Source organism: Pseudorasbora parva, chromosome 9, assembly GCF_024679245.1.
Source record: "Pseudorasbora parva isolate DD20220531a chromosome 9, ASM2467924v1, whole genome shotgun sequence".
NCBI classification, from domain to species: domain Eukaryota; kingdom Metazoa; phylum Chordata; class Actinopteri; order Cypriniformes; family Gobionidae; genus Pseudorasbora; species Pseudorasbora parva.
Window position 1 is genome coordinate 28565193 of NC_090180.1, and position 23070 is coordinate 28588262.

A 23070-nucleotide genomic window follows, 5' to 3' on the forward strand; every position below is an offset into this window, starting at 1 on the left:
CGACGTGATAAGAGAACGTGAACCACCCAACATGCGATGTGATAAGAGATGTGTAATTCTAGATCGGGTAAAAGCGAAGGGGTTTGAGGCTGGTCTGAAGCACAGAGCGACGCGCGCTGGGTTGCCGTGACGATCCGCGCTGTCTATCACTCGGCAGCTAAATCTATATCTGTCCAAATATGCAGCACGCTGTTTCACTAAGAGCCCGAACACATGCTGTTTAGTGCATGGCTGTGACCACAAATAAAACGGAGAGGTCGTGGCTTTTGTTCATTATCCAACAGATTACAGATGGGTTATTTTGCACTATGTTATTTTCCTGACAAAAATTAGATAGTCAACGCTTGCAGGTTCGGCGTGCGATTGCTCAAGTTAATTTTACTTTACCGAGCCTTTGTAGCAAAGGCTTCCACAGACGGCGCCGGTTACAGCTCGCTCGGCGCCCTTTACGTTACTTCGTATCAGCACAACGCCTAGCTTTCCTCCGTGACTTTTCCGCACGCTGCTTCCAAAACTTCCCTAACATATCTCTACAATAATGATGGAAGACAAGCCTGACGAAGTGACTGTCTCATGCATATTAACTGAATTATCTTTTATGCATACTACAGCGCAGGGATTGGACTGTATGAGCTTTATGTCATGAATATATATCGAGAATCGCTCGGAGCGGTCGACGTCAGCATGTGCCCAGCAGCCCATACATGGACCGAAAAGGCCGCGCCGACGTCAGCATTTGTGACGTTGCTCCGACTAAGCTTTTCAAACCGGAAGACAGAAATCGCTCTGAAAAATGCAAAAATAACTATTTTCACATATGAATACCATTAATGAGTACCCTTAGTGTTTTCAATGATGTGCAGCCTATACATATCTGTTTACATCTCAAAAAAAGTGTTTTGGGGTTTCATGACCCTTTAAAATGTCTAAAAAACCCATGAGTAGTGGCAGATACACACGCCAGCGTTCACTCACTTCAGTGACGTGTCGACCGTGAGTGCGCACGCAGAGCTCTTGCCCAACAACGCGCAACGCGGCTTAAGTCGCGATGACCTAGGAAAACCTACCGTACCTTTAAGCTCATTGTCATGAAAACCTTTGTGTATTCACTTGCCCAAAGCAAATATTACAGTGGATTCATTTAATTTAATTATTCATTTAGCAGATTTATCCAAAGTGAGTTAACTGTGAAATAACTGATTATACAGTCTAGATGTTGCATCATATATATGATGCAACAGCTAGACAAAAAAAAGGATTTTTTTTTTTTAAGTGTTGATGTTAGAGTATATTTATAAAAATGTAAACGTGTACAATTTAATTTTGTTGTTTTCAGGTGGAACGACAGAAGGACATGTGGGAGAGTGGAGGATCAGAGGCACTAAACAAGGACGCTGCCAAACCCAGGCCTCTGATTGGCACAGTGACATCATGTGATCGAGATGGAGGACTTATAAACCAGACAACGTATTTCCCACGATCGGCCCTATGTGAAGGTCAGAAGAGCAGTTTATTCGCTTTAATGCTCGATATAATGCTTTGACAGGCCTTTGTTGCAGTTCACAGACTGATATATTATCTCAGTGTGTAAGTATTTAAAGGGCTTTTATGTATCTGTAACTGTAAGAACACAAAACATTTTCCCCAATCCAAAAAGAGCATTTGAGTTTGGACATGTTAATTTTGTTAGCTGTTTGAGCTGTTGTTAGTTTTGTTAGCTGTCTTAGTCCTGTGTTAAATGTACTTTTAGTGTTTATCATACTGTTTTTATTAAGTCAAGTTTTAGTTGACTAAAAATCTGGGCATTTTAGTCTAGTTTTGCTCAATGAAAACATGCACAATGTTAAATTGATAAACAGGCTAACTATTATTTTGCTCTATTATAATTATGAGAATTGTTGTCATTTGAGAAATGTCTATTTACATCTGAATTATTGCACTTTCACATAGAAGCACAAATCTAGAGAATGTTAACTTGTACGCATGGTTAATGTTACCTCGTATAGTTTTCTGAATTTGTATTTTTTATATAGGCTATTTGTTATAAATTAACACTGGCTGAATTACACTTACCCCCCCCAAACAAGGTGTTGATGGACTCGATCTACTCCATCTGTTTGATCCTTGTTCTGAATCTCTGCATACAGTATTTGACAAAAACTTGATTTTTCTCAGCTTTTTGTTCAAAATGTTGCTTTTTATTAATGAAACTTACCCATAATCAAGTGTTGATAAAAAAGGAATGCACTTTTTTTTTTCAAAGAGGGTCAGCTCTTTCTTTTGATATATTTATTTTGCATGCTCAGATATTCATAAAACTAAATATTCTTTGGGCTGTTACATTTTTATGAAAATGATCAAAAACCCTTTTTTAAATGCTGGTGGGAAAAGAGTTAAGGCCGGGTCATTTAAGGGTCAGTGACATCACGTGAACATTTTTGTGTCAAGTGTAATATTCCCTTTTAAAAGAATTTGATAAATTCATGAAATGTATCACTTTATTCTATAAAACCTATATAGTTTTTAATTACATTTTTTGTACATTTAAATAATGCATATTTAGTTTTAATTATTTCTTTATTTTTTAATCTTAAACCCCCAAAATGTCAGGTGGTGGAACTGATCACAAAACAAAGGTGGTAATAGTGGCCGTTTGTTGGCATTTTTGTTGTTAAATATTTAAAACCCAAGATGTTAATAAATTTGTTGAGATTACACATTAGTCACAAAGAAATAGTGGTGTATCAATACAGCCCTACATACACTTTTTGCCGCCATCTCTAGGCTGCCAAATACCTGCTCATACTTCCCTAGCACAGCTATTATAGCAAAATTACACGCAGTTCACCTGGTTGGACGTGGGGGTTTCAGTGTGGTGATGGGTACATTTTCAGAGGTAACTATGTTTTCAAACATTCTCTGACTGGCTAAAAAGGATGCCTAACTTGTGGACCCAAGAAAGGCAGTTCCGGATTATTGGGGAGGCTAAGCAGCCAGCCTGTGTGATTAGACACAATGCACATAGAGGGCTAATGGCTGCTGCTCCCTCACTTCTGCCTGTGCACCAATGTACTTCCTTGCTATGTTTGAGGCACCATTGCAATTGTCCACGTAAAGCAGACATGGGCAGATTGAGCCTTAATAGCACATAATTTAACATCTTGGCAATGCTCTGGCCTGTTGTCTTTGATAAACTGTATAACCAGTGTTGTGGAAGTTACTTCCAATCTGTAATATATTATAGATTACTTATTATTGCTATTTAAAAGTAATTCTTTACATTACAATATTACTGTCTCAGAATTGTAATGCGTTACATTACTCCTGTATTACTTTTGAGTTACTTTCACCAAAATAACTACAGAAGTACTCTTAACATTCTAAGATGTAGGCTACCAGAAGGCATTTTACATCCAGTAGAAGGAAATATGATGAACCATAATGACTGTGGGCTATCCAGGCAAACAATAGAGAATGGCTCAAGACAATGCAAGAAATCATGACAGACAGAATCACAAAGAATCCAATTCTGTTATAAGTATTGTATTTGTAGAGGTAAAGTGATTATCTGGCAATATCTGGGAATAGCTTCTGTTCATAGACACAACAGAACTGTGTGTAAACTCTAAGTTATGACTATGCGCAATTGTTCTTTTCTTATTGTTGCGACATCAATAGAATTTCGGTTTTGGACAGTTTGCATTTGACTGCATTTACATTTGACTGTTAGCCTACGTTCTTGTCCATATCTGTGATAATCTCTAAGCAATGCGCATCCATCTCACGAATGTACAGTAGAGATGTGACTGTGGGGACATTTTCCCACCGGTTAATCGAAGTGAGTGACAACACCGGTAATAACGGTATCTGGGCTTTTAAATCACTAATTCTATCTAACCGAAAGGAGCATGCGCACTGCCGCTCAGGCATTAATAGCGGGAGTGGATGCAAAGCGAGTGCTTTCAGTGAATTCCTATGAAAGTTATGCTTCCATATTATTTAAAAAAGCGCCAATGCGCGCGCACCGTGAATGGCATCTCGTCAGTAAATGCGCGGCCAAACTCCCTTTATTAGGCGCTTTTACATTTCACTTTGAAATAAATCTTCCACGATCATCTGTAAGCTCAAGATCTGACTCCTCTTACGACGCTCGTTCGCATTCTTAGCAGACACCTTCAGTGTTTTTTTAAACGGCCTGTTCTCTAACTTAACTAAATTACTTTATTACTATAAAAAAAATCAAAACCACGGTGTGCAGTAGTCTTATTCTGTTATTCCACAAGCGTTACTGAAAATGTACCGAGTAAAATATTACTGAAAATTCATTAGTAATGCCTTACACTACTGCGTTACATCAAAAAGTAATAAGTTACTGTAATGTATTACTTTTGTAATGCGTTACTCCCAAAACTGTGTATAACACAAACTCCTCGTGGGACAAGGTCAGACAAACACTTTCCTGCTCAACACCAGAGATATCCTTGGTACCATCAACAATTACAGAAAACCGAACAAGGGCTGGAGAACTAATCTCACTTGCAATGCCTCAAATTGTGTTTGCCATAATATTCAGGCTTTCATTTTGTGATATAGGGCTTGTGTATGCAGTTGTGTGAACCATTAACCATTTAAATAAAATAGGATCATCCTCTTCTGCCCTAAGTTTCAGGAGCTGATACAGATTCATTCTTTCCTCTTAAAGATTTCCCCTTTTTTGCCACATGCTGTACAGAGCTAACAATTTTCCTCAGCAGGAGGTGGCAAGACATTGCTTGTTACCCCATGCACTGGATAACTGGGAACTGATTGGGTTTCACTGATGTGCACTAACAGTAAAATAATGTCAGTGGGCTTGGGAGGTCTGGTGTGCTGTACATTTTTCATTGGCTTTTTTCCAGTTTCTAAAGCCTGTACTAATAAAAGCAACATCAGCTATACGACCTAAAGAAGACTGGTTTGAAAAATCTTTGCTGCAGAAAAAAAAAACACAAGACCCCTTTCAATGATGGACTGTAATGTAGCCATGGAAAGTCTTGGTACCATTCAGGGCTGGACTGGTAATCTGGCATACCGGGCATTTGCCTGGTGGGCCGACGCATTTTGGGGCCGGTATAGTGTTTAAAAAATAAAATAAAAAATTGTACCACTGACAACATGCAGCAACAGCGGCCCATTGTTTTGTCTTCTGAATTCACAAGCCAAAGCGAGAGAGACCTCCCCTCCATATTAGGCGCTTTTTTCTATTTATTTATGTGTTATTTAAGCGCATGGAACTGCAAAAGGCGAATATCCGCACAGCGCAGCCACTGAGGAACGTACGCTGCATTTAAATACTGCTCTTTGAAAGGCACTTTGACTCTGAATTTAGTTTTATACAATCGTGTGATATGAAATATTACAGTTCTGTGGTGAATCAGCTGAAAACAGCCGCGAGCATGTAGCCTATTCATGACGAGGTAAAGTGGAAAACGACAATACACACAAATGTTTCACTTTAGCAGAACCACAACTTACTCTACAGCTACTAACAGCGAAGAAATATGGTGTTTTGGAAGAAACATTTATTAAACATGTTGCTATATTACATAAATTAATATTGCAGAATATAAATCACTTTTATAGAGGCTGTGTTCGTATTTTCTACAGGTGTTTACATTTTTTTTTAACTTACAAATATAATAGTTTAAATATGTTTTATATAGTTTTAGAAACCATATAGCCATAATGAGGAGCAAGGTTTTAACAGTCTGTTTTTTATCCTGTGACTATCATGATCATACATTTAAATAACACTGGCCTACAGTTAAACTACAGTCTATAAAACGGCTTTAAGTCTAGATCCCATGAATTAAAGACAAAGCTTTTTAAAAGTTTTATTAACTTTTTTTAATAGATTTAATGAAATTTAATAGCCTCATGAAAGATAGATATCAGTGTCTTACTTAAATGATGTGTTAACTGTTGGAAAATATGATTGTTCAACCCAAAAATGTGATCATTTACTCACCCTAATGTCATTCCAAACCTAAATGAATTGTACGGCCCGCTCGAGACCGCAACAAAGATGGGATCACCACAAAACGTATTTAATATAAGAAATTAAATTTATCTAACAATCTAGGGGTTTACAAAATGCCAAATGCTGACAACAATACAAAGAGAGGCAAGCAGAGGCCAGCCGGAGATGTCAACTCTCCGTCCTCTCTCCATTGCATGAAACCACGACATATATCGCTGCCTCTTAATTGGAGTCAGGTGTCCCCCATCTCTGCGGCCACCTACAAGAAAAGACAGAACCACACAAAAACACACCCATACCCATAACACCTCCCCTCTTAAAGGGATCCCCTGGTGTTGAGACTTGTATGGCTTAATATAACATAAATGATGTCTCTTACTGAATTATGTAGTAGAAAACCCATGAAAGATCTACGTTATTTTAAAAATCGATTTTATATTTGGACCATGGGCGGCGCCATTTTGTTTGCGTTCTAGGTTGATGACGTAGAGTGGTTGAACTCCTCAATCAGCTGGCATTACCCGTAGCTATTTTTACCACAACGCAACTCGAAAATTGTTTCAGAGTTAAACAAAACCAATGAATTCCTTTGTAATTATACTTAAAACACACTCAAACATACATGTGCACACAAACTCACCTACACAAGTCACAAACAGATCGGCGGGCGCGCACACGACAGGCTCTGTCTCAATCGAGATGTTGGGTTGCTCAGTCTCCACGACAGGGGCTGAATCTGAAATCGACCCTATACCCTTAAATAGGGCATTATTTGAAGGGACGGACATTTGTAGTGTTGTCCGACACCATAGTGGACATGTTCGAGTGCAGTCATTCAGTCTCACGTTCCACCGCAATAACGAGTGTAAAGCCGATTTACAAACAGCTGTCCGACTTCACGCACTCAAACATACATGTGCACACAAACTCTCTCTCTCACACAGACTCACACACACCCCAACAGATCGGCGCGAACACACACACACCCCAACAGATCGGCGCGAACACACACACACCCCAACAGATCGGCGCGAACACACACACACACGCACGCACTGCGTGCGCGCATACATAACCCTCAATCTATTCCCGTGTTGATATCCTGTTCAACACATCCTGTTCCCTAGATAGACTGTTGATAGTAAATTAACTATAATGCCTAATGTGACCAGCAGAGGGAAATATCTAGGTAGGACGATGGGATAAAGTAACGTGAGGAAGAGAGGCAGGATGTTTTGGTGATGATGCATGCGATTGAGACAGAGCAGTCTGTCAGAGGTGTGTGTGTGCGCGCCCGCCGATCTGTTTGTGACTTGTGTAGGTGAGTTTGTGTGCACATGTATGTTTGAGTGTGTTTTAAGTATAATTACAAAGGAATTCATTGGTTTTGTTTAACTCTGAAACAATTTTCGAGTTGCGTTGTGGTAAAAATAGCAACGGGTAACGCCAGCTGATTGAGGAGTTCAACCACTCTACGTCATCAACCTAGAACGCAAACAAAATGGCGCCGCCCATGGTCCAAATATAAAATCGATTTTTTAAATAACGTAGATCTTTCATGGGTTTTCTACCACATAATTCAGTAAGAGACATCATTTATGTTATATTAAGCCATACAAGTCTCAACACCATGGGATCCCTTTAAGAGAGAGGATCCTTACAAAGGACTTCTAAAACATGAGAAAAATATTATTAATTAATTAAAATTACAAAAAACAAAAACATAACCACTTAACCCAAAAATCATTAACCCCCAACAAACCCAGTATGGTCTTTCTTAATCTGATCCCCCCTCTGCAACTCGAACCAGCAACTCCCGGTGCCCAGGAAAAGCCACGGTCACAATAAGAGAAGACAGAAAAAAGAAAAAAACAACTATTAGCTGCAAAAACTCACACGGGGCACGAGATAAGGCATCAGCCAGTACATTCTCCACCAGTAAACAAGGTGATGCCTTGAACTTGAAAATGAAGGTTTGGCTATGCCATTTTCAACCATATACTTAATTTCAGACTCAATATGACGTTGTTTATCCAAAGAGACCCGATAAAAACGCTGGTATATTGGTTTCGCATCACCAACATCTATATCGTGCTCTATCAAATGTGTGCGTGAAGGTGAATCTGAAAACAACGTAGAAAAATCAGAAATCAAAGACAGTAACACAGCCCTCTCGTGTAAGGATAAATGCTGCACAAAACCCTCCAAGTTATTTAGCGTTTCAGAGTTTTTAAACCGGGGCTGCAGGATGCAATCCTCAGGTATTTTAACATCCTCAACAACCTCCACAGATGAAACTACTGCCACCGCTACAGGGGCCTTCTCTGACACTAGCCAACGAGAATGAAAGGGTTTTAACAAATTAACATGGCACAAGTAGTGATTGAATGAAGAGGATGGGCAGCAGGATATCTAGTACTCTGGCACATTACTGTAAGCAGATAAGTTACCTGATTTAGAAGGGGGTAATGGACCCACACAATCTACAATCAGATGATGAAATGGTGGTTCAATCGCTGGTATTGGATACAGTGGAGCTGGTTTTAAACCCTGGACAGGTTTCACAAGTTTTAATATACTTTCTCACATCTCTTTTTAGACGAGGCCAATAAAAGTAATGCAACAGATGATTATAAGTTTTGTTAACTCCAAAATGACCTGCAATGTCGCCATGTGCAGTACTTAACACAGTATCTCGAAGAGACATTGGTACAACCACCTGAATACAGGGCTCACCCAAGGGTACTTCACTACCAGACAGCCATTTCCTTAACAGGATCCCATCCTCAATAAAACAGCCACTAGCTGCACTCGCCATCTCTTCAGCTGACAACGTGGCGGAAAACATTTCCTTTAAGGTGGAATCCACTTGTTGCGCCACCACCAAATCCTGCTGAGAAATCAGGAATCACTCTCTTTTTTTCACAATCAGACTTCTCTAGACTCTGAATTTCAGACACATTTTTGCTCATTGACCGAGTAACAGCCCAAGTCTTCCGAAAACTGTTGATCAATATCAGCTTGTGCTGGTAAGGAAGGAGAACCTGTTACAATAGGAGGTGTCAGATCCCTCCAGACACGCCCTCCAGCCAAATTATTACCAAGGATAACAGAAATGCCCTCCACTGGCAGAGAAGGTCTCACACCTACCACAACCGGACCAGTGACCAAGTCTGATTCAAGTACAATAGTCTGTAATGGAACAGGCAAAACATGTAGCCCAATTCCTTTTATTAACACCTCATTTCCAGTACTGGAATCCTCAGAAAAAGATATAGCAGACTCTAAAATGAAGGTCTCCGAAGCGCCAGTATCTCTGCGAATTTTAACAGGGACTTTTTCATCACTCCCGACCAGAGACACAAAGCCGTCTGTAATGAAAGGAGCATAAGCTCAACTTTTCTTCATTACCCAACACAAAACTTTTCTGAAAACAGGCCAAATCATCACCAGGAACATCAACCAATTCGATAACTGAAGACGCTGCAAGAGCAGATTTTGGTTCAGATTTAGACCAGTTCATTTTTGCTTTTAGAGCTGGGCAGTCTTTTTTCCAATGTTCTTTATTCAAACAATAAGCACATTGATCACTTTTATCAACCAAACTTCTCTGCTTTTTCTCAAGTTTCACATTACCAGGCAAAAAAGAAGGATTCTCCATAGGAGCACTTTCCACAGAGCCATTTAAACGACGGCAATTATTTTTTTTTACGTCTCTGTGAATCAAAACATATTCATCAGCAAGGACAGCAGCGGCCTCTGCATTCTGAATATTACGCTCCGTTAAAAACAGCCACATTTTCAGGTAAGGTGTTTTTAAACTGTTCCAACAGTAACAATTCATAAAGAGACTCAAAATCATCTGCCTGTGACACAGAGCACCAACGATCAATCTGAATCCTTAACTCTCTTGCAAACTCTGTAAAAGACTGCTGCATACCTTTTCGTAAAGTCCGAAACCGTTGCCTGTAAGCTTCTGGAACTAACTCGTATGCCTTTAGCACCACATCTTTCACCCTACTATAAACTTGACTGTCGCGGACACTGAGTTGAGTAGGCTTTTTGAGCTTTACCACAAAACACGCACTGTAAAAGTAGGGTTCTTTCACAATCTTTCCATCCCATAAGATCTGACAAACAGAGTAAAAAAAGTATCTAAATCTTTCTCATCAAATTTTGGCATGAGGTTAAGGGAACGAGAAACATCAAAAGCTTTTGGAGCTGAACTAACTATTGGGGCCTGCAAACTCTCAGAGTGGTCTCCCAACATACCCTCTTTAATCAGAGCAAGCCTTTGAGCTTCAAGATCTAATTTACGCAGCTCAACTTCTTGACTGATTCTACTCTTCTCTATTTCCAAGAGCAACAACTCCTTCTGCTCTTCAAACAACAAGGATAGAGGTGTATGAACAGGAACATCCTTTTGTGCTTGATCTCCAGTGACACTTAAAGATCTCCCTGATTCAGACACAAGAATACCTAAATCAATAAGAGCAGCTTTAATAACCATTCCCACTCCCTCCTTCAAACTCTTTTCCTTAGTGGAAAGGCTGATTTTATAATTTTCTGCTACTTCTAATAACTGTTTTTTTAGAAAGCTTATTAAAGCTCTCCTCAGTCGGACGCTCAAACTCATCTAACAATGAAGTCATCTTAAAGAGCACAATTGTCAACCTCTAAAACATAAATTTCAACTTTTCAAACCTCTCACATATAGTGACTTCCCCCACTACCTACACAACACTACCTCAACCCTAAACTTCATGCTTCCACTAAGAGCTAAGTGACTTTAAGCACTCTAATACCGTCAGTACAGACCTCTCTCGGATAAACCAGAGAGAGACTGATAAAGCGGCAGTGCCCTCAGCCCAGCGTCAGCACAAAAATAAGTCAACGCAGGCGTTGCTTAAGCCTAACAAGGGAAAAGTCACCAATATGAGAAGACAACCAATTTAACCTCGCTATAATCTCCCACAAACAGAGACTACCAAACAATGTACATATACCACACACAAAAGTTATTATAAACAACCTTCATACATGTACAACGACCACAAATCCCAACTGCCTTTATCAGTCAAACAAACAAATTCCAAACAAGAGTAGCCTAAAGTCTAACTTCACAGCATTTCAATATCGCATTACAAACGTAGGTTAGGTTAAAGTTAAACTCACCTAATTTACCTCACTTTTTCTCATATAGATGAGTGGAAAAACAATTGCGATGCACAATTGACAAAGAGCAGTACTAACCAATTGATCTGTCAGCACGTTCTCCTGCAAACAGCTGAGCTGCTGAAAATACCAACAGGTGCTTCTAATTACCAAACACGTTTTTTACAACACGATCTCAAACAAACGTATTAACGCCTACTATCTCTCTAAAAAAAAGAAACGGACGAGCCCCCAATTTTTTACGGCCCGCTCGAGACCGCAACAAAGATGGGATCACCACAACACGTATTTAATATAAGTTCACACTTACATCAATTAAATAGAGTAAAGATTATGCGTATTAAGCGTGCTGTCCAGGGGAGGGCTCCGGGCTCGGATTTTTGCCCGAACCCAGAGTTAAACATGAAACTAAACTACCAGTAGGTGGCGGCAGGTCTTAATGAGTGAGTCATTGAGTCGGTTCGTTCAAATGTCATTTACGAGCAGGTCATTGAATCTTTTATTAAACCGATTCATTCAAACGCTGAATCATTCATTAACACACTATTGCTGTGAGATGCGTTGTGGTTCTGATGTGGAAATAAGATCTGATCTTGGAAATATTTTCGCTGCTGTAATAGAACAAAAGCAGTTTATATTGCGTCTAGAATGTAAGTGACACTCATGAAATCAGTGTCACATTTTCAGTGGTGATGGTATTCAGGAAAACCACACTCTTGGTCATGTCATGTGATTTTTTTTAAAACTGTATTATATGTTATAAAATGTAAAAATGTTGGCGTTGGTTTGTTACCATTTCTTCACGAGAGGCTGCACGATTGTCAACCTCTATCATTATCCATCTATTATTATCCATTAATTATCCGAACAAGCCTTAACCTTGAGCCCTGAAACTGATCAGAAAATGTAACGGAACGTTGTAGAAATGCAGTGGAGTAGAATGTTAAATATTTGCTGCAAAATGTAAGGAAGTAAAAGTAAAAAGTATGCACTATTTATTCTACTTAAGTAAAGTACAGATTTTTTTTGTGATGTTTTTCATGCATGAGATTTACATATGAAGGAGCCAGTACTGGTGTTTGATGAAAAATGTACTTAAGTAACAAAGTATTTGTACTTCGTTACATTCCACCACTGGTTGAAACAATGTTAAAACTGTTCTCTGATATCTACATAGAGGGTATGTGGCTTATTTAAGGGCAAAAATTGTCCAGATATTTCAGTAATTTATATCATCCAAACAGAGCTTTTCTGTGAAAAGAAGAAATATACAATCTGGTGTTTTACCTAAACTTATCCAATCTGGCAACCATATGAACGTGAGCTCTCTCACGCGCGGATGATCTGAAAACACCAATAAACAAGTAGGCTGCATTTCAGCAATCTCCATTTGAAATTGTTCTGCTTAGTGTCATTCAGTCTACATTTTACACTTGTCTTTTTTTTGTCAACGATATTGCATGTTTATATAACGTTAGTCGCAACGTAGGCTATGCAGTGACTGTGATGTTCTCTGAAACGCATGCAAAAACATCACAGGCCTACTTCAGTTCTCCAAAATATAAATATATAACTTATATTTTTACAAAATTGCCTTGTCAAATGACTGTCGTTTTAACTTATATGGTGGAAAAGGTGACGTTTGCTAGAAGGATCGAGTGAACGATCTGTAAGCAACATAATGACGGTTGTATTTTGTAATACAAAATTATATTAACCTTTGTCATTAGACACACTATTTAGTTTTGTATGGTACTTGGAGTTTCCTGTTGTTACTGTACTAGCATCTAGCGTTATCTAGACAATAAGGTCTCTGTTGTTGATGAAATATAGGTCAAATTGTAATTCTATCTGACAAAAGGGATTGACATGCATCTACAGTTGTATTTTGTAGATTTATATGACAACACTGGCAGGAAATATTAACCTTTGTCATTTGACATTTGTCATACTATTTAGTTATGTATGCTAGTAACTTGGAGTTTCCTGTTGTTACTGTACTAGCATCTTGTGTTGGATCTAGACAACATAGTAAATTATTGTTAATGTTGTCTTTCTAAGAAACTTTCAATTGAATTAGAAATGGTTTTGACAGTCAAGAAGTGGATAAAATCACTACTTGCTGCTTGTGGGGATGTAGTTGGAATTGCCTCCTTCTTCAGTATGAGATGCTGAGCGAAGCCTGGTTGATATTGTGCCAGGTTAGAAAAACTGTCAGTTGTGAAATGAGCAGAGCAAACTTTGAATTAAGTTGTTGCGATATCCGGTTATAGATAAACATCAACCATGCCTGTTGACAGTTTTGTTTTGTGGGAAGTGTATGAAAAGTCCTCACATTCCCTGCACAGCCTGGAACATAACATTTATTTCCATTATCTGCCATTTTCGTGATCCTCGCTTGACGCTCGTTTCTTCACAATACCTGCAGATTCAGAACTTCATATAATTTGGCTGTGCAGTTCCGCCTGGCCTTGAACATGGGCTGGCATATGCAAATGTTGGGAGCATACGTATTAATGATCCGTACATATTAATGATCATATTAATACGTTGTGTAACAGTCTGTATTATGTTGAGATTTGCCTATTTTTTGTGATGTTTTTCATGCATGAGATTTACATATGAAGGAGCCAGTACTGGTGTTTGATACTCATGGTATATCATTTTCATGTACTGAACCCTTGTTATTCAACTATGCCAAGGATAATTCAATTTTTTCCTTAATTAAATATCCTGGCTTTCCAAGCTTTATAATGCCAATGAATGGAAGCCCCAATTTTTTTTTTTTAGCTCAAAAAGTGCATCTGTGCATTATAAAAGTACTCCACATGGTGAATTGATGGGTTTGTGAAAGAAAAATATCCATATTTAAAACCTTATAAAGTAAAATGTATAGCTTCCGCCAGACCGCTATTCGTATTCAACTTACGAAAAAAGTGTAACTGACTTCGGATGTAGTGTAAGCCCTTTGAACATAACACTTTGTTACACTTTCTACTAAAGTTGAATACGGAAGCTGGTCTGCCAACAATAAATAAAAATTAATAAAATAATTTCACATGTAAAATACACAATTTCATATATGAAAAAATAAGATGGTAAAAAAGGGTATGCAATAGTGATTTAAAATCACTTTGTGGTGTGTGTGTGTGTGTGTGTGTGTTTTAGGATACGAGCCAATGAGGGGAGACTGGGTGCTGGCGCAATATGTCATCAGCCCTGCAGAATGTAGCAGTCAGGCTCAAACTGTTTCTCCATTGCGTTACCGCCGCATGGATGGGGTTAGTGACTTTTACACTGTGCATGTGAGCCTGTTGTGGCAAAATACTGTACTTCCTAGAAATTCATTTTCATTAATTTATTATAAATGCAGCTCTAAGTCTTGGGAATCGGCTGAATCACGTTTTTTTTTGTTTTACTGAAAAACCACTGTAAATTAGCTGTGGGCTGCAGTACTACCTAAAACTGTGTCTCTTAATGCAGTTTGTCTGTCTTTCTTACTACTTTGAGTAAAGATAACGTATGTTTTGAAAAACTTTAGTGTAACCGTGGCGATGTTAAAAAATTCATGAATTAAAGGATTAGTTAACTTTAAAATGAAAATAACCTCATGATTTACTCGCCCTCATGCCATCCTAGGTGTATAAGACCTTCTTTCAGCCAAACACAATCAGAGTTAATAAATATAATAATTATCTTAATTATTATATATATAATAATTAAAAGAATAAATATCCTGATGCTTCCAAGCTTTATAATGGCATTGAACGGTGCCCACGAGTTTTAAGAAAAAAGTGCATCCATCCATCCATCATAAATGTACGCGAATCACCGATTCGAAGGCCTTTATTAACCTTATGGAATACGTTTATGATGTATGGATGCACTTTTTTGAAGCTTCAAACTCAACGGACCCCAATCACTGCCATTGTAAAGCTTGGGAACGTCAGAATATTAATATTACTCCGATTCTGTTCATCAGAAAGAAGAAAGTCATATACACCTAGGATGATTTGAGGGTGAATAAATCATGGGGTTATTTTAAATTTAAATTGAACTACTTCTTTAAGAAACATTCAGTTAGAGATTTAAACTTAACTGAATCCACTGACCTCAATTGAGTTGGGCCAGTTACCGAAAATTAGTAATTAGTTACAGTTACTAGTTACTTATTTAAAAAGTAATTAAATTACTGTATATCAAAGTTAATTAGTTAATTGGGAAAGTAACTTTTAAGTAACTTTTATGTCTGCTTTTTAAATGTAAATATGAACAATACTGAATAGTCAAACACAATAAACATCATTTTTAGGCCTATTTATTGTAATCAACAGGGCAACAGGCCTTCAAATCAAGCACTAGTATGGTGTTTATTGTCCACCAGCAGCAGGGAGCATTCCTTCAGCGCAGCTGGGAGAGTTATGGCCTTTTTACACTTGGTCACTTAATTCGTTTTCTCTGACCAGATATCTATCCGGATATCTGGATATCCGGATATCTACCAGATATATTGTGAAAAGACCAAAGTATCTTGTTGTTTAAACCACATATGTAAATTTTACTCCTGGCAAATTGTTAAAAAATAAACGCATGTGAGCGAGTTACCTATATAGCCTATGTTGTAGTCATATATGACACGCTACTGCAACACGCGTCGCCGCAAATGAGTAAAGTAATTAAGCCAACACAAACTGCAGCAAGTTACCGTATTTTCCGGACTATAAGTCGCTCCGGAGTATAAGTCGCATCAGTCAAAAAATGCGTCATGACGCGGAAAAAAACATATATAAGTCGCACCGGACTATAAGTCGCATTAGGGCAGAGCTGGAGCCGCGCGCATGCGAGCACGCGAGCACCCGCACGCGCATGCGAGCACCTGCTCGCGAGCACTCGCTCGTGCCCGCTTCACTGCATAACCCGAGCAGAAGAAAGAAAGTTTGAAGTGAGTGAGAAACTTGTAAGGGACTGGCGAAAAGCAGAGGTTACTTTAACTGTGATGAAGAAGAAAAAGAAATCTACTTGCGGACTGTAAGCAAGATGGCCAGAGCTGAAGGAACGAGTCCATAGACGCTTGAACTCTCTGCCGGGAGAGGCGCAGCCGCGCGAGACGAACGCTGTGAGAATCATTCTCCGCTGCATATTTTACAACATGCTGTTTGTGTTTTGCAGAATCAGATTTTCTTTATGGGGGCATTTTGTTTGTGTTCAGTCTTTCTAAGTTGTTGTCTATAAGTAAATATTAGGCTACAGGAGCAGCATAGAGCGCATTCTCGCGGCTATATGTTTATTCTTGTCAGTCAGTATGAATTAAATTTGATATATAAGTCGCACCTGACTATAAGTCGCAGGACCAGCCAAACTATGAAAAAAAGTGCGACTTATAGTCCGGAAAATACGTAAACTAAAAGTAAGTCTTAGATGCTCAAAAACACAATCATTTTCATAAAAGCTAGTTATCTAGATGATAAAGACTAAATTATCGTAACTGTGCTTATGCTCTCTCATATTGTGGTCTTTGATCTTGAAATTAGCTAATGATAAGATGCAGCTCGAATATGTTATATAGCTATAGCTATATAACTATATAAATAATGACACTTGCTTTACAGCAGAATTTGAATTAACAAAATCTATGATGCAAACTTCAAAAATTTTATTTTCCTGTTTATTACAGTGAAGCTCTTTTGAAACAATCTGTATTACATAAAGCACTATAGAAATGTAGATGACTTGACAAGTGCAGAAAGTGCGCAGTGTCTTGTTCTAAAGCACGTGAGGTGTGTGTTCCTCATGACTCTCCTGCCATCTGTCTCTTAGGTCTGTGTGACGAGAACACAAGGGAACAGTGGTGTTGTGGAAGACAGCGTGTTTTTCAGCCTGGATTCTCTGATCGTGCCGCCAGGCTTCAGACCTGCTCGCGGTGATGTGGTGAATGTGGTGGTGCTGGAGAGTAGTCAGTCGCTCTACTGCTGGAGAGCTCTCTGCATGACGCCCGTTCAGCACAGGTGATGACTTCCCTTGTTCCGTCGTCACAAGACCAAAGTGTTTAAGTTTGCAAACAATTGCGTTTGTTTAAGAAAACCGCCAAATTTCACAGAATTTAAATTATTTTATGATTTATTTAATATATTTTCAGAGTTTAATAATATATGATTTATAGAATACATAAATTCCATAACATTTTCCAGAACAGGAGTGTACAACTCTGAGCATTGTCGCCATGAAATCAAAATATTACAATATTTATTATGAGTATTTTATATTTGCAAATCATTATTTTTTACAAATGTCCCTTGTAGTCTTTAATCAAACAAGATCTTTTCTCTGATGTGTTTACTGGTACAAGGACAGGGCAAATTGTCACACACTTAAGATCGACCAGTAGAAAACTACAATCATGCAATCAATTCCCCACCAACAAATGTAGGGCAGGGCTTGATTTTGTTTTTGTTTGTGAAGCCGCTTCTCTCAGATATAGTAGGGATGGTATCATTAAAGGGGGGGTGAAACACTCAGTTTCAGTCAATCTCATGTCAATCTTGAGTACCTATAGAGTAGTATTGCATCCTTCATATCTCCGAAAAGTCTTTAGTTTTATCATATTTATAAAAGAAATATGGGCTGTACCGAGTCTTTCCGGAAAAAACCGAGCGCCTGGAGGCGTATCGTGTGGGCGGAGCTAAAGAATGACAAGCGCGCAAAGCGGTGACGTCCTCAAGCGTGGAGAAACCCATCTATCTCAGCTAATACAGATAATGATCCACAATCAAATCTGAGGGAGAAATAAATTGAACAGGAGAAACGGCAACAGCAGGACGTCCGTCTCTGGTATGTAAGTTACTGTATTTAGTGGCCTCTCCACATTTCTGTGTGTTTACTCGCAGTGTATGAGGACATGATTCGGTTTATGGACTATTGTATGCGACTAGACCTTAGAAGTAGCAAGCAGAACGGTTTTGCACGTCAGACTAGTGTAACGTTATACAGAGAACAACAATGGAGTAACCGTTAGCGCATTTGAATGACGAAGCACGCGATCGTGTCGTTTACTGATGTTTACTCATGCGACGGTAGCCAATAGCAGTGACATTTGAAGCAGTTTAAGTTAACTCACCGTCGAAGCTTTATCGCTGGGACCGCTCCGTCAAAAACACACTTCTTTGGTATGATTTGGTAAAGTCCTGTGACAGCAGTGGCGTGTAAATCCATTTTGAGACGCAACTGAAACGATGTTGTCAAGCTTCCCGTCATTTCTGCATTCAAATCGGTTCAAATGCAGCGCTGCCTTCCCGGAATGCTGTGCTGAAGCGTTGAAGTCGCTCGACGTCACCCATAGGAATAAAGTGGAGCGCGGCGCCACATAAGTGTTCACGGACGACTGGATCTGCATCTGAGAGACTGTTTACAGCGTGCTCTAGTCACGCGCGCGCACCCTACCGGGAGAAGAGCCTGTACAGCCCATACAAGGACCTTCCGCTCTTATTAACGTCAAGTAGACCCATACTCGAAAAAAACTCGCCGAAACTTGTGAGAAACCGGAAGGAGTATTTTTGACAAAGAAATACTCCATCAAACGTCCAACATTAGTTTTTGAAACTTTGTCTATGTTTAGGATGGGAATCCAAGTCTTTAACAGTGTAAAAAGCTCAGTATGCATGAAACAGCATTTCACCCCCCCTTTAAGGTTTTAACGGTATTACTACTTGTACTGATACTGCTTATCGATCCAGTACTTTAACAGTATTCTTATTGGTTCTTTTTGTTATATTTTTTTTATAATAAACAGAAAATACATAATTAACATTACTTTATAATCTGAAAATTTTAAATAGCAAAATCTATAGCAAAATAAATAGCAATGTTTGAACAAAACAAATATAAAACATCTTTTTTTTTTGTATATGCATACAACAAGTAAAAAGAAACAAAAGTACAAACACAATACAATACAATAATACAATATACTCCAAATTTGGTCCATTTACTATGCCCATTTAAGACATAAACAGTAGCCTACTATAATGTGCAAGTTGCGGTCGGTTTCAAAGGGCAACATAAGGCATACATAAGGGCACCTTGAAGTTGGAAACTCTTGCACGGATTATTGTGCTTTTAATAGCTATATCTATTTATACATAACCCACAATTTAGCAACAGTAGAGACTGCATTTTACAATAAGTTTAGGGGGAACCAATGCTCACCGCTGTGAAGGAAAGGAAGTTGCGCAATAAGGAACGTGGCAAGTTTTTAACAGTTTTATCTCATCATCTATTTATAATTTTTTTTTAAATCAAAATCGAAAATGCAGTTAGATTAATATCACAGGCCTGAAGTGAACCAGACTAAACTTTTGTCGGCCATCGTCGTCACTCATTAATCAGGGACTGTCGTGTTGTGCTGTAGCTCCTGATCCTGATCACTTTGTCGGGGTTTATTCTGCAATAACAACCGGCTGGGTGTACATTATCCCTTACTTATAGAAACGGCTGGCAATATAGAATTCACAATATAACGTCTATGCAGTGATAAATCGTAAGTGTATTTTCTTAATTTCTCCAGTACCGACAGCAGAACCAATGGCATCAGAGCTTATCGATACTGTGGTCTTTCATAATTTAGCACTAAGGCTCATTTAATACCGGGTTTCGGTACCCATCCAAAGATATAAGTCACAGTATCCTGGAGGAAAAGACTTCAGCTTCATGATGCCTTTAAAGGGATTGTTTGCCCAAAAATGAAAATTGCCCCATGATTTACTCACCCTCAAGCCATCCTAGGTGTATAAGACATTCTTCTTTCAGACAAATCCAATCTGAGTTATATTAAAAAATAGTTTTGGCTAATCAAAGCTTCATAATGGCGGTGAATGGGAACCCAAAACCTTTTTATGTAATGAAAAAGTGGACCCAAACAGAGACTGTTATTTGGCAAAGTTCCCTACAAAGTTTAAATCACAAATTCTTGTGACGGAACTATACGCTAACGTGTGTTGTTTCATGTTGTGAAGACGCGTTCAGCTGTATACGTATACATTTTGTACCATATCAGCGTTTCGTTCACACGGATCCGGCATTTTGGAAGCATGAATCTGATATTTTCTGAAACGGCGTCCATGAGTGGATAAATCTGAAAACGTCAATCTTGCGTTTTCGCGTGTACAGCAAATCCGTACATTTTGTGAAACTGTGATGTCATCACACTACGTCCAGCACGGCGAAAGAGTTAAGGGATACGACTATGGGCACTGGGCATGAGCACGTCAATATAGTGTCATTTAATTACCGTATCTGCATTATTGTAAGGGTAGGTTTAGGGTTGGGGTAGGTGTAGACGTTGATAAAACGCATCTGTTAAGTAGCAAATGTATTTATTGTTATTTTATCGTGAGATTTTGCCTCACCTCCTACCAATGCTATCTAGCCACAACTTTTCTTCTCTGTTTTTAGTGTATTTCTGTGGCAGAATTACAGTGCCACACACTGACCTGGCATGTATACTACATCGTTTTGACTCTGTTTCGGTGATCTCGTGTGGACGCAGAGATTTCTTGAAACGAGGGAAAAAAAAGATTGGATTGGGAAAGCTCTGGCTTTGTGTGGAGAGGGCCTAAATCATATCTGTAATATGAGAAAACAAACACTTAAGCAGACCATGTTATGCATTATGTGAATGCAAGAAAAATCTAAACTAAACACTTTCTCCTACCACAGTCCAGATACAAATAAAGTACTTTTAAGGCCATTCAGTGAAAAGCATTCAAATTAAGCGATGTGCTCCAAACAGACATGGGCAATGATATAATTAATTATGAACTGCCCCTTTTAAAGCAGCACTTGGTAACTTTTGCTCTCGGGGTCCTCCTACAGTTGGGAAAAAATAATGTCCTCAACTACTGTTGTAAGCTCTGTCATCCTACAACAGGGGATGCCATCGCGTGTGCATTTGTTGACATGACAACCCTGATAGCCCTGAACTAGTAATGCGCGGGTTGTCTCATAACCCGCGGACCCCTTATGTCTATTTAATGGTCGCGGGTGCGGGGCGAGTTGTAAAAATATATACAGTGGTGCGGGGCGAGCCAAATAACTTCATAAAAGCGGCCCCGCGGGTTGGTGCAGCACTAACAGTTACCCTGAACACTGCAGGAGGAGTTCACATGCAGTTGTTCTTTTGGCGTCGCGTGTGAAATGTCTTCATTCCAGGTACAGTCAGTGGCATATGTTTCAGCATGTCATGAATATAATTTCATGGGTTTTATTTTTTTCAAACGCCAAATAATCGCGATGCTCACGTTTACAAGCCAGCGTCATTATAGTAGTCTATTGGTTACCGTTTTACAGAATCTATATGATACTTCAATTCAATGTTTGAGTGGTAGGTAATCACCATAACAAGCATGACAGCATCGGTCGGGCACGCCTCCTTCAGCTCACACCGAGCAAACGCTGGTCCAATGTTGATCCTCGTCCTGCCTTTAATCCCATAACTTTTTCGTTTCCTCTTATTGCTTTCCTCCAACAAAACCATTTCTTTCTTATTTGTTTGTGCTGCTTCGGACATGACTTTATTATCCGACGAACAAAGTTGGGCTCGCACGCCCAAATTTAAGGAAGTGTGGGTGTTGGTGGAAGTGACGTATATGCCATAAAGCAGTCGAATTTTGTAGTTCGTTTTGTTCGAAACCCGAAGTTTAAGGGTGCTTTCACACCTACCTTTGGTCCGGATTTTCAGACTTTTCAGTTTGGTACGAACCAAAATTACAGGTGTGAAACCTCCCTCGGACCACGGTCCGGACTAAACAGACGAAATTTGGTCCGACGAAAAGAGGTAGTCTCGGTCCGGACCAAACAGAACAAAGGTTCGGTTCGTTTCTTGTGGGAAAGCATTTTGTGTGTAGTTCGGACTTTCAGTCCATTTACAGGAAGTTCTGGTGTAGGATTAGTGAAAAAACACAAATTAAACTCACAGCACATGCAGTGATGGAGCGCGCAGCATTTTAAACAGAACCGCTTGTGTAGTCAGCTCGCGTGAACAGCATGCTCTGCTTGACTAGGCTATATATATATATATATATATATATATATATATATATATATATATATATATATATATATATATATATATATATATATATATATATATATATATATATATATATAATTTCTAATGTCTGTGAGACAAGTAGTCTGTGCTGAGTTTCGGTTTATTTTTGAGACCGCTCCAGTTCCTGTGCAACGCAAATGATCGCTCCGTCACGGGATGTCTGCTATATTATTTATTAAAGCTTGATTATTAAATTCAGGCAAATGATGAAAAATTTATTAAAATTAAGATACAATTTCTACAAAGCTTTTTACAAAACAAAACTTAATGAAGTGGTCAAAATCATTTCTGGCTCGGTGTCTTTGACATATATTGCACATCTGTGCACGTTTCATAATCAATAGCCTAGATGAAATTTAAAAATAACATTATAATATTTAAACATAACTATAAAACAAAATCCATTGTTTGGCTAAAAAGCCTATCTTCTAGGAGCTCCTCCTTTCCTGTCGGCGCCGATAAAATGTTTGCACAACGAGGACGTTCATTTGGTGAATTTGCCTCGAGTATAGTTGGTACTGCAGATAGTAATCCCATAATATTAAGAGTATTGGCAAACTTTGGTTTGGACCTTGGTGCGGACTTTCAGGTGTGAAAACGGTAAATAAGTACGATTAAAAACGATACAGACCCCATCAAGCTATGGCAGACGTGTCATTCAACCTATTGTAAATCGATGTATCATCACAAGAGTCTTGAAAATATATTATGAAGGTTGAAAAGTTACCTAGTGCTTATTTAAAATTAGTTCTTACATTAAACTTTTCTATGA

The 23070-nt window shown here is 38.8% G+C and overlaps 1 protein-coding gene across 2 annotated transcripts in view; it reads left to right on the forward strand.

The window, feature by feature from the left end:
- The window catches only part of mov10l1 (Mov10 like RNA helicase 1), a 96484-nt gene that overhangs the window by 8627 nt on the left and 64787 nt on the right, over positions 1–23070 (forward strand). For both annotated transcript variants that reach the window (XM_067452172.1, XM_067452173.1), the window contains exons 4-6: positions 1337–1496; positions 14363–14475; positions 17012–17199. In XM_067452172.1, the coding sequence (XP_067308273.1) occupies positions 1337–1496; positions 14363–14475; positions 17012–17199 (461 nt within the window). The remainder of the gene's footprint in view (positions 1–1336; positions 1497–14362; positions 14476–17011; positions 17200–23070) is intronic.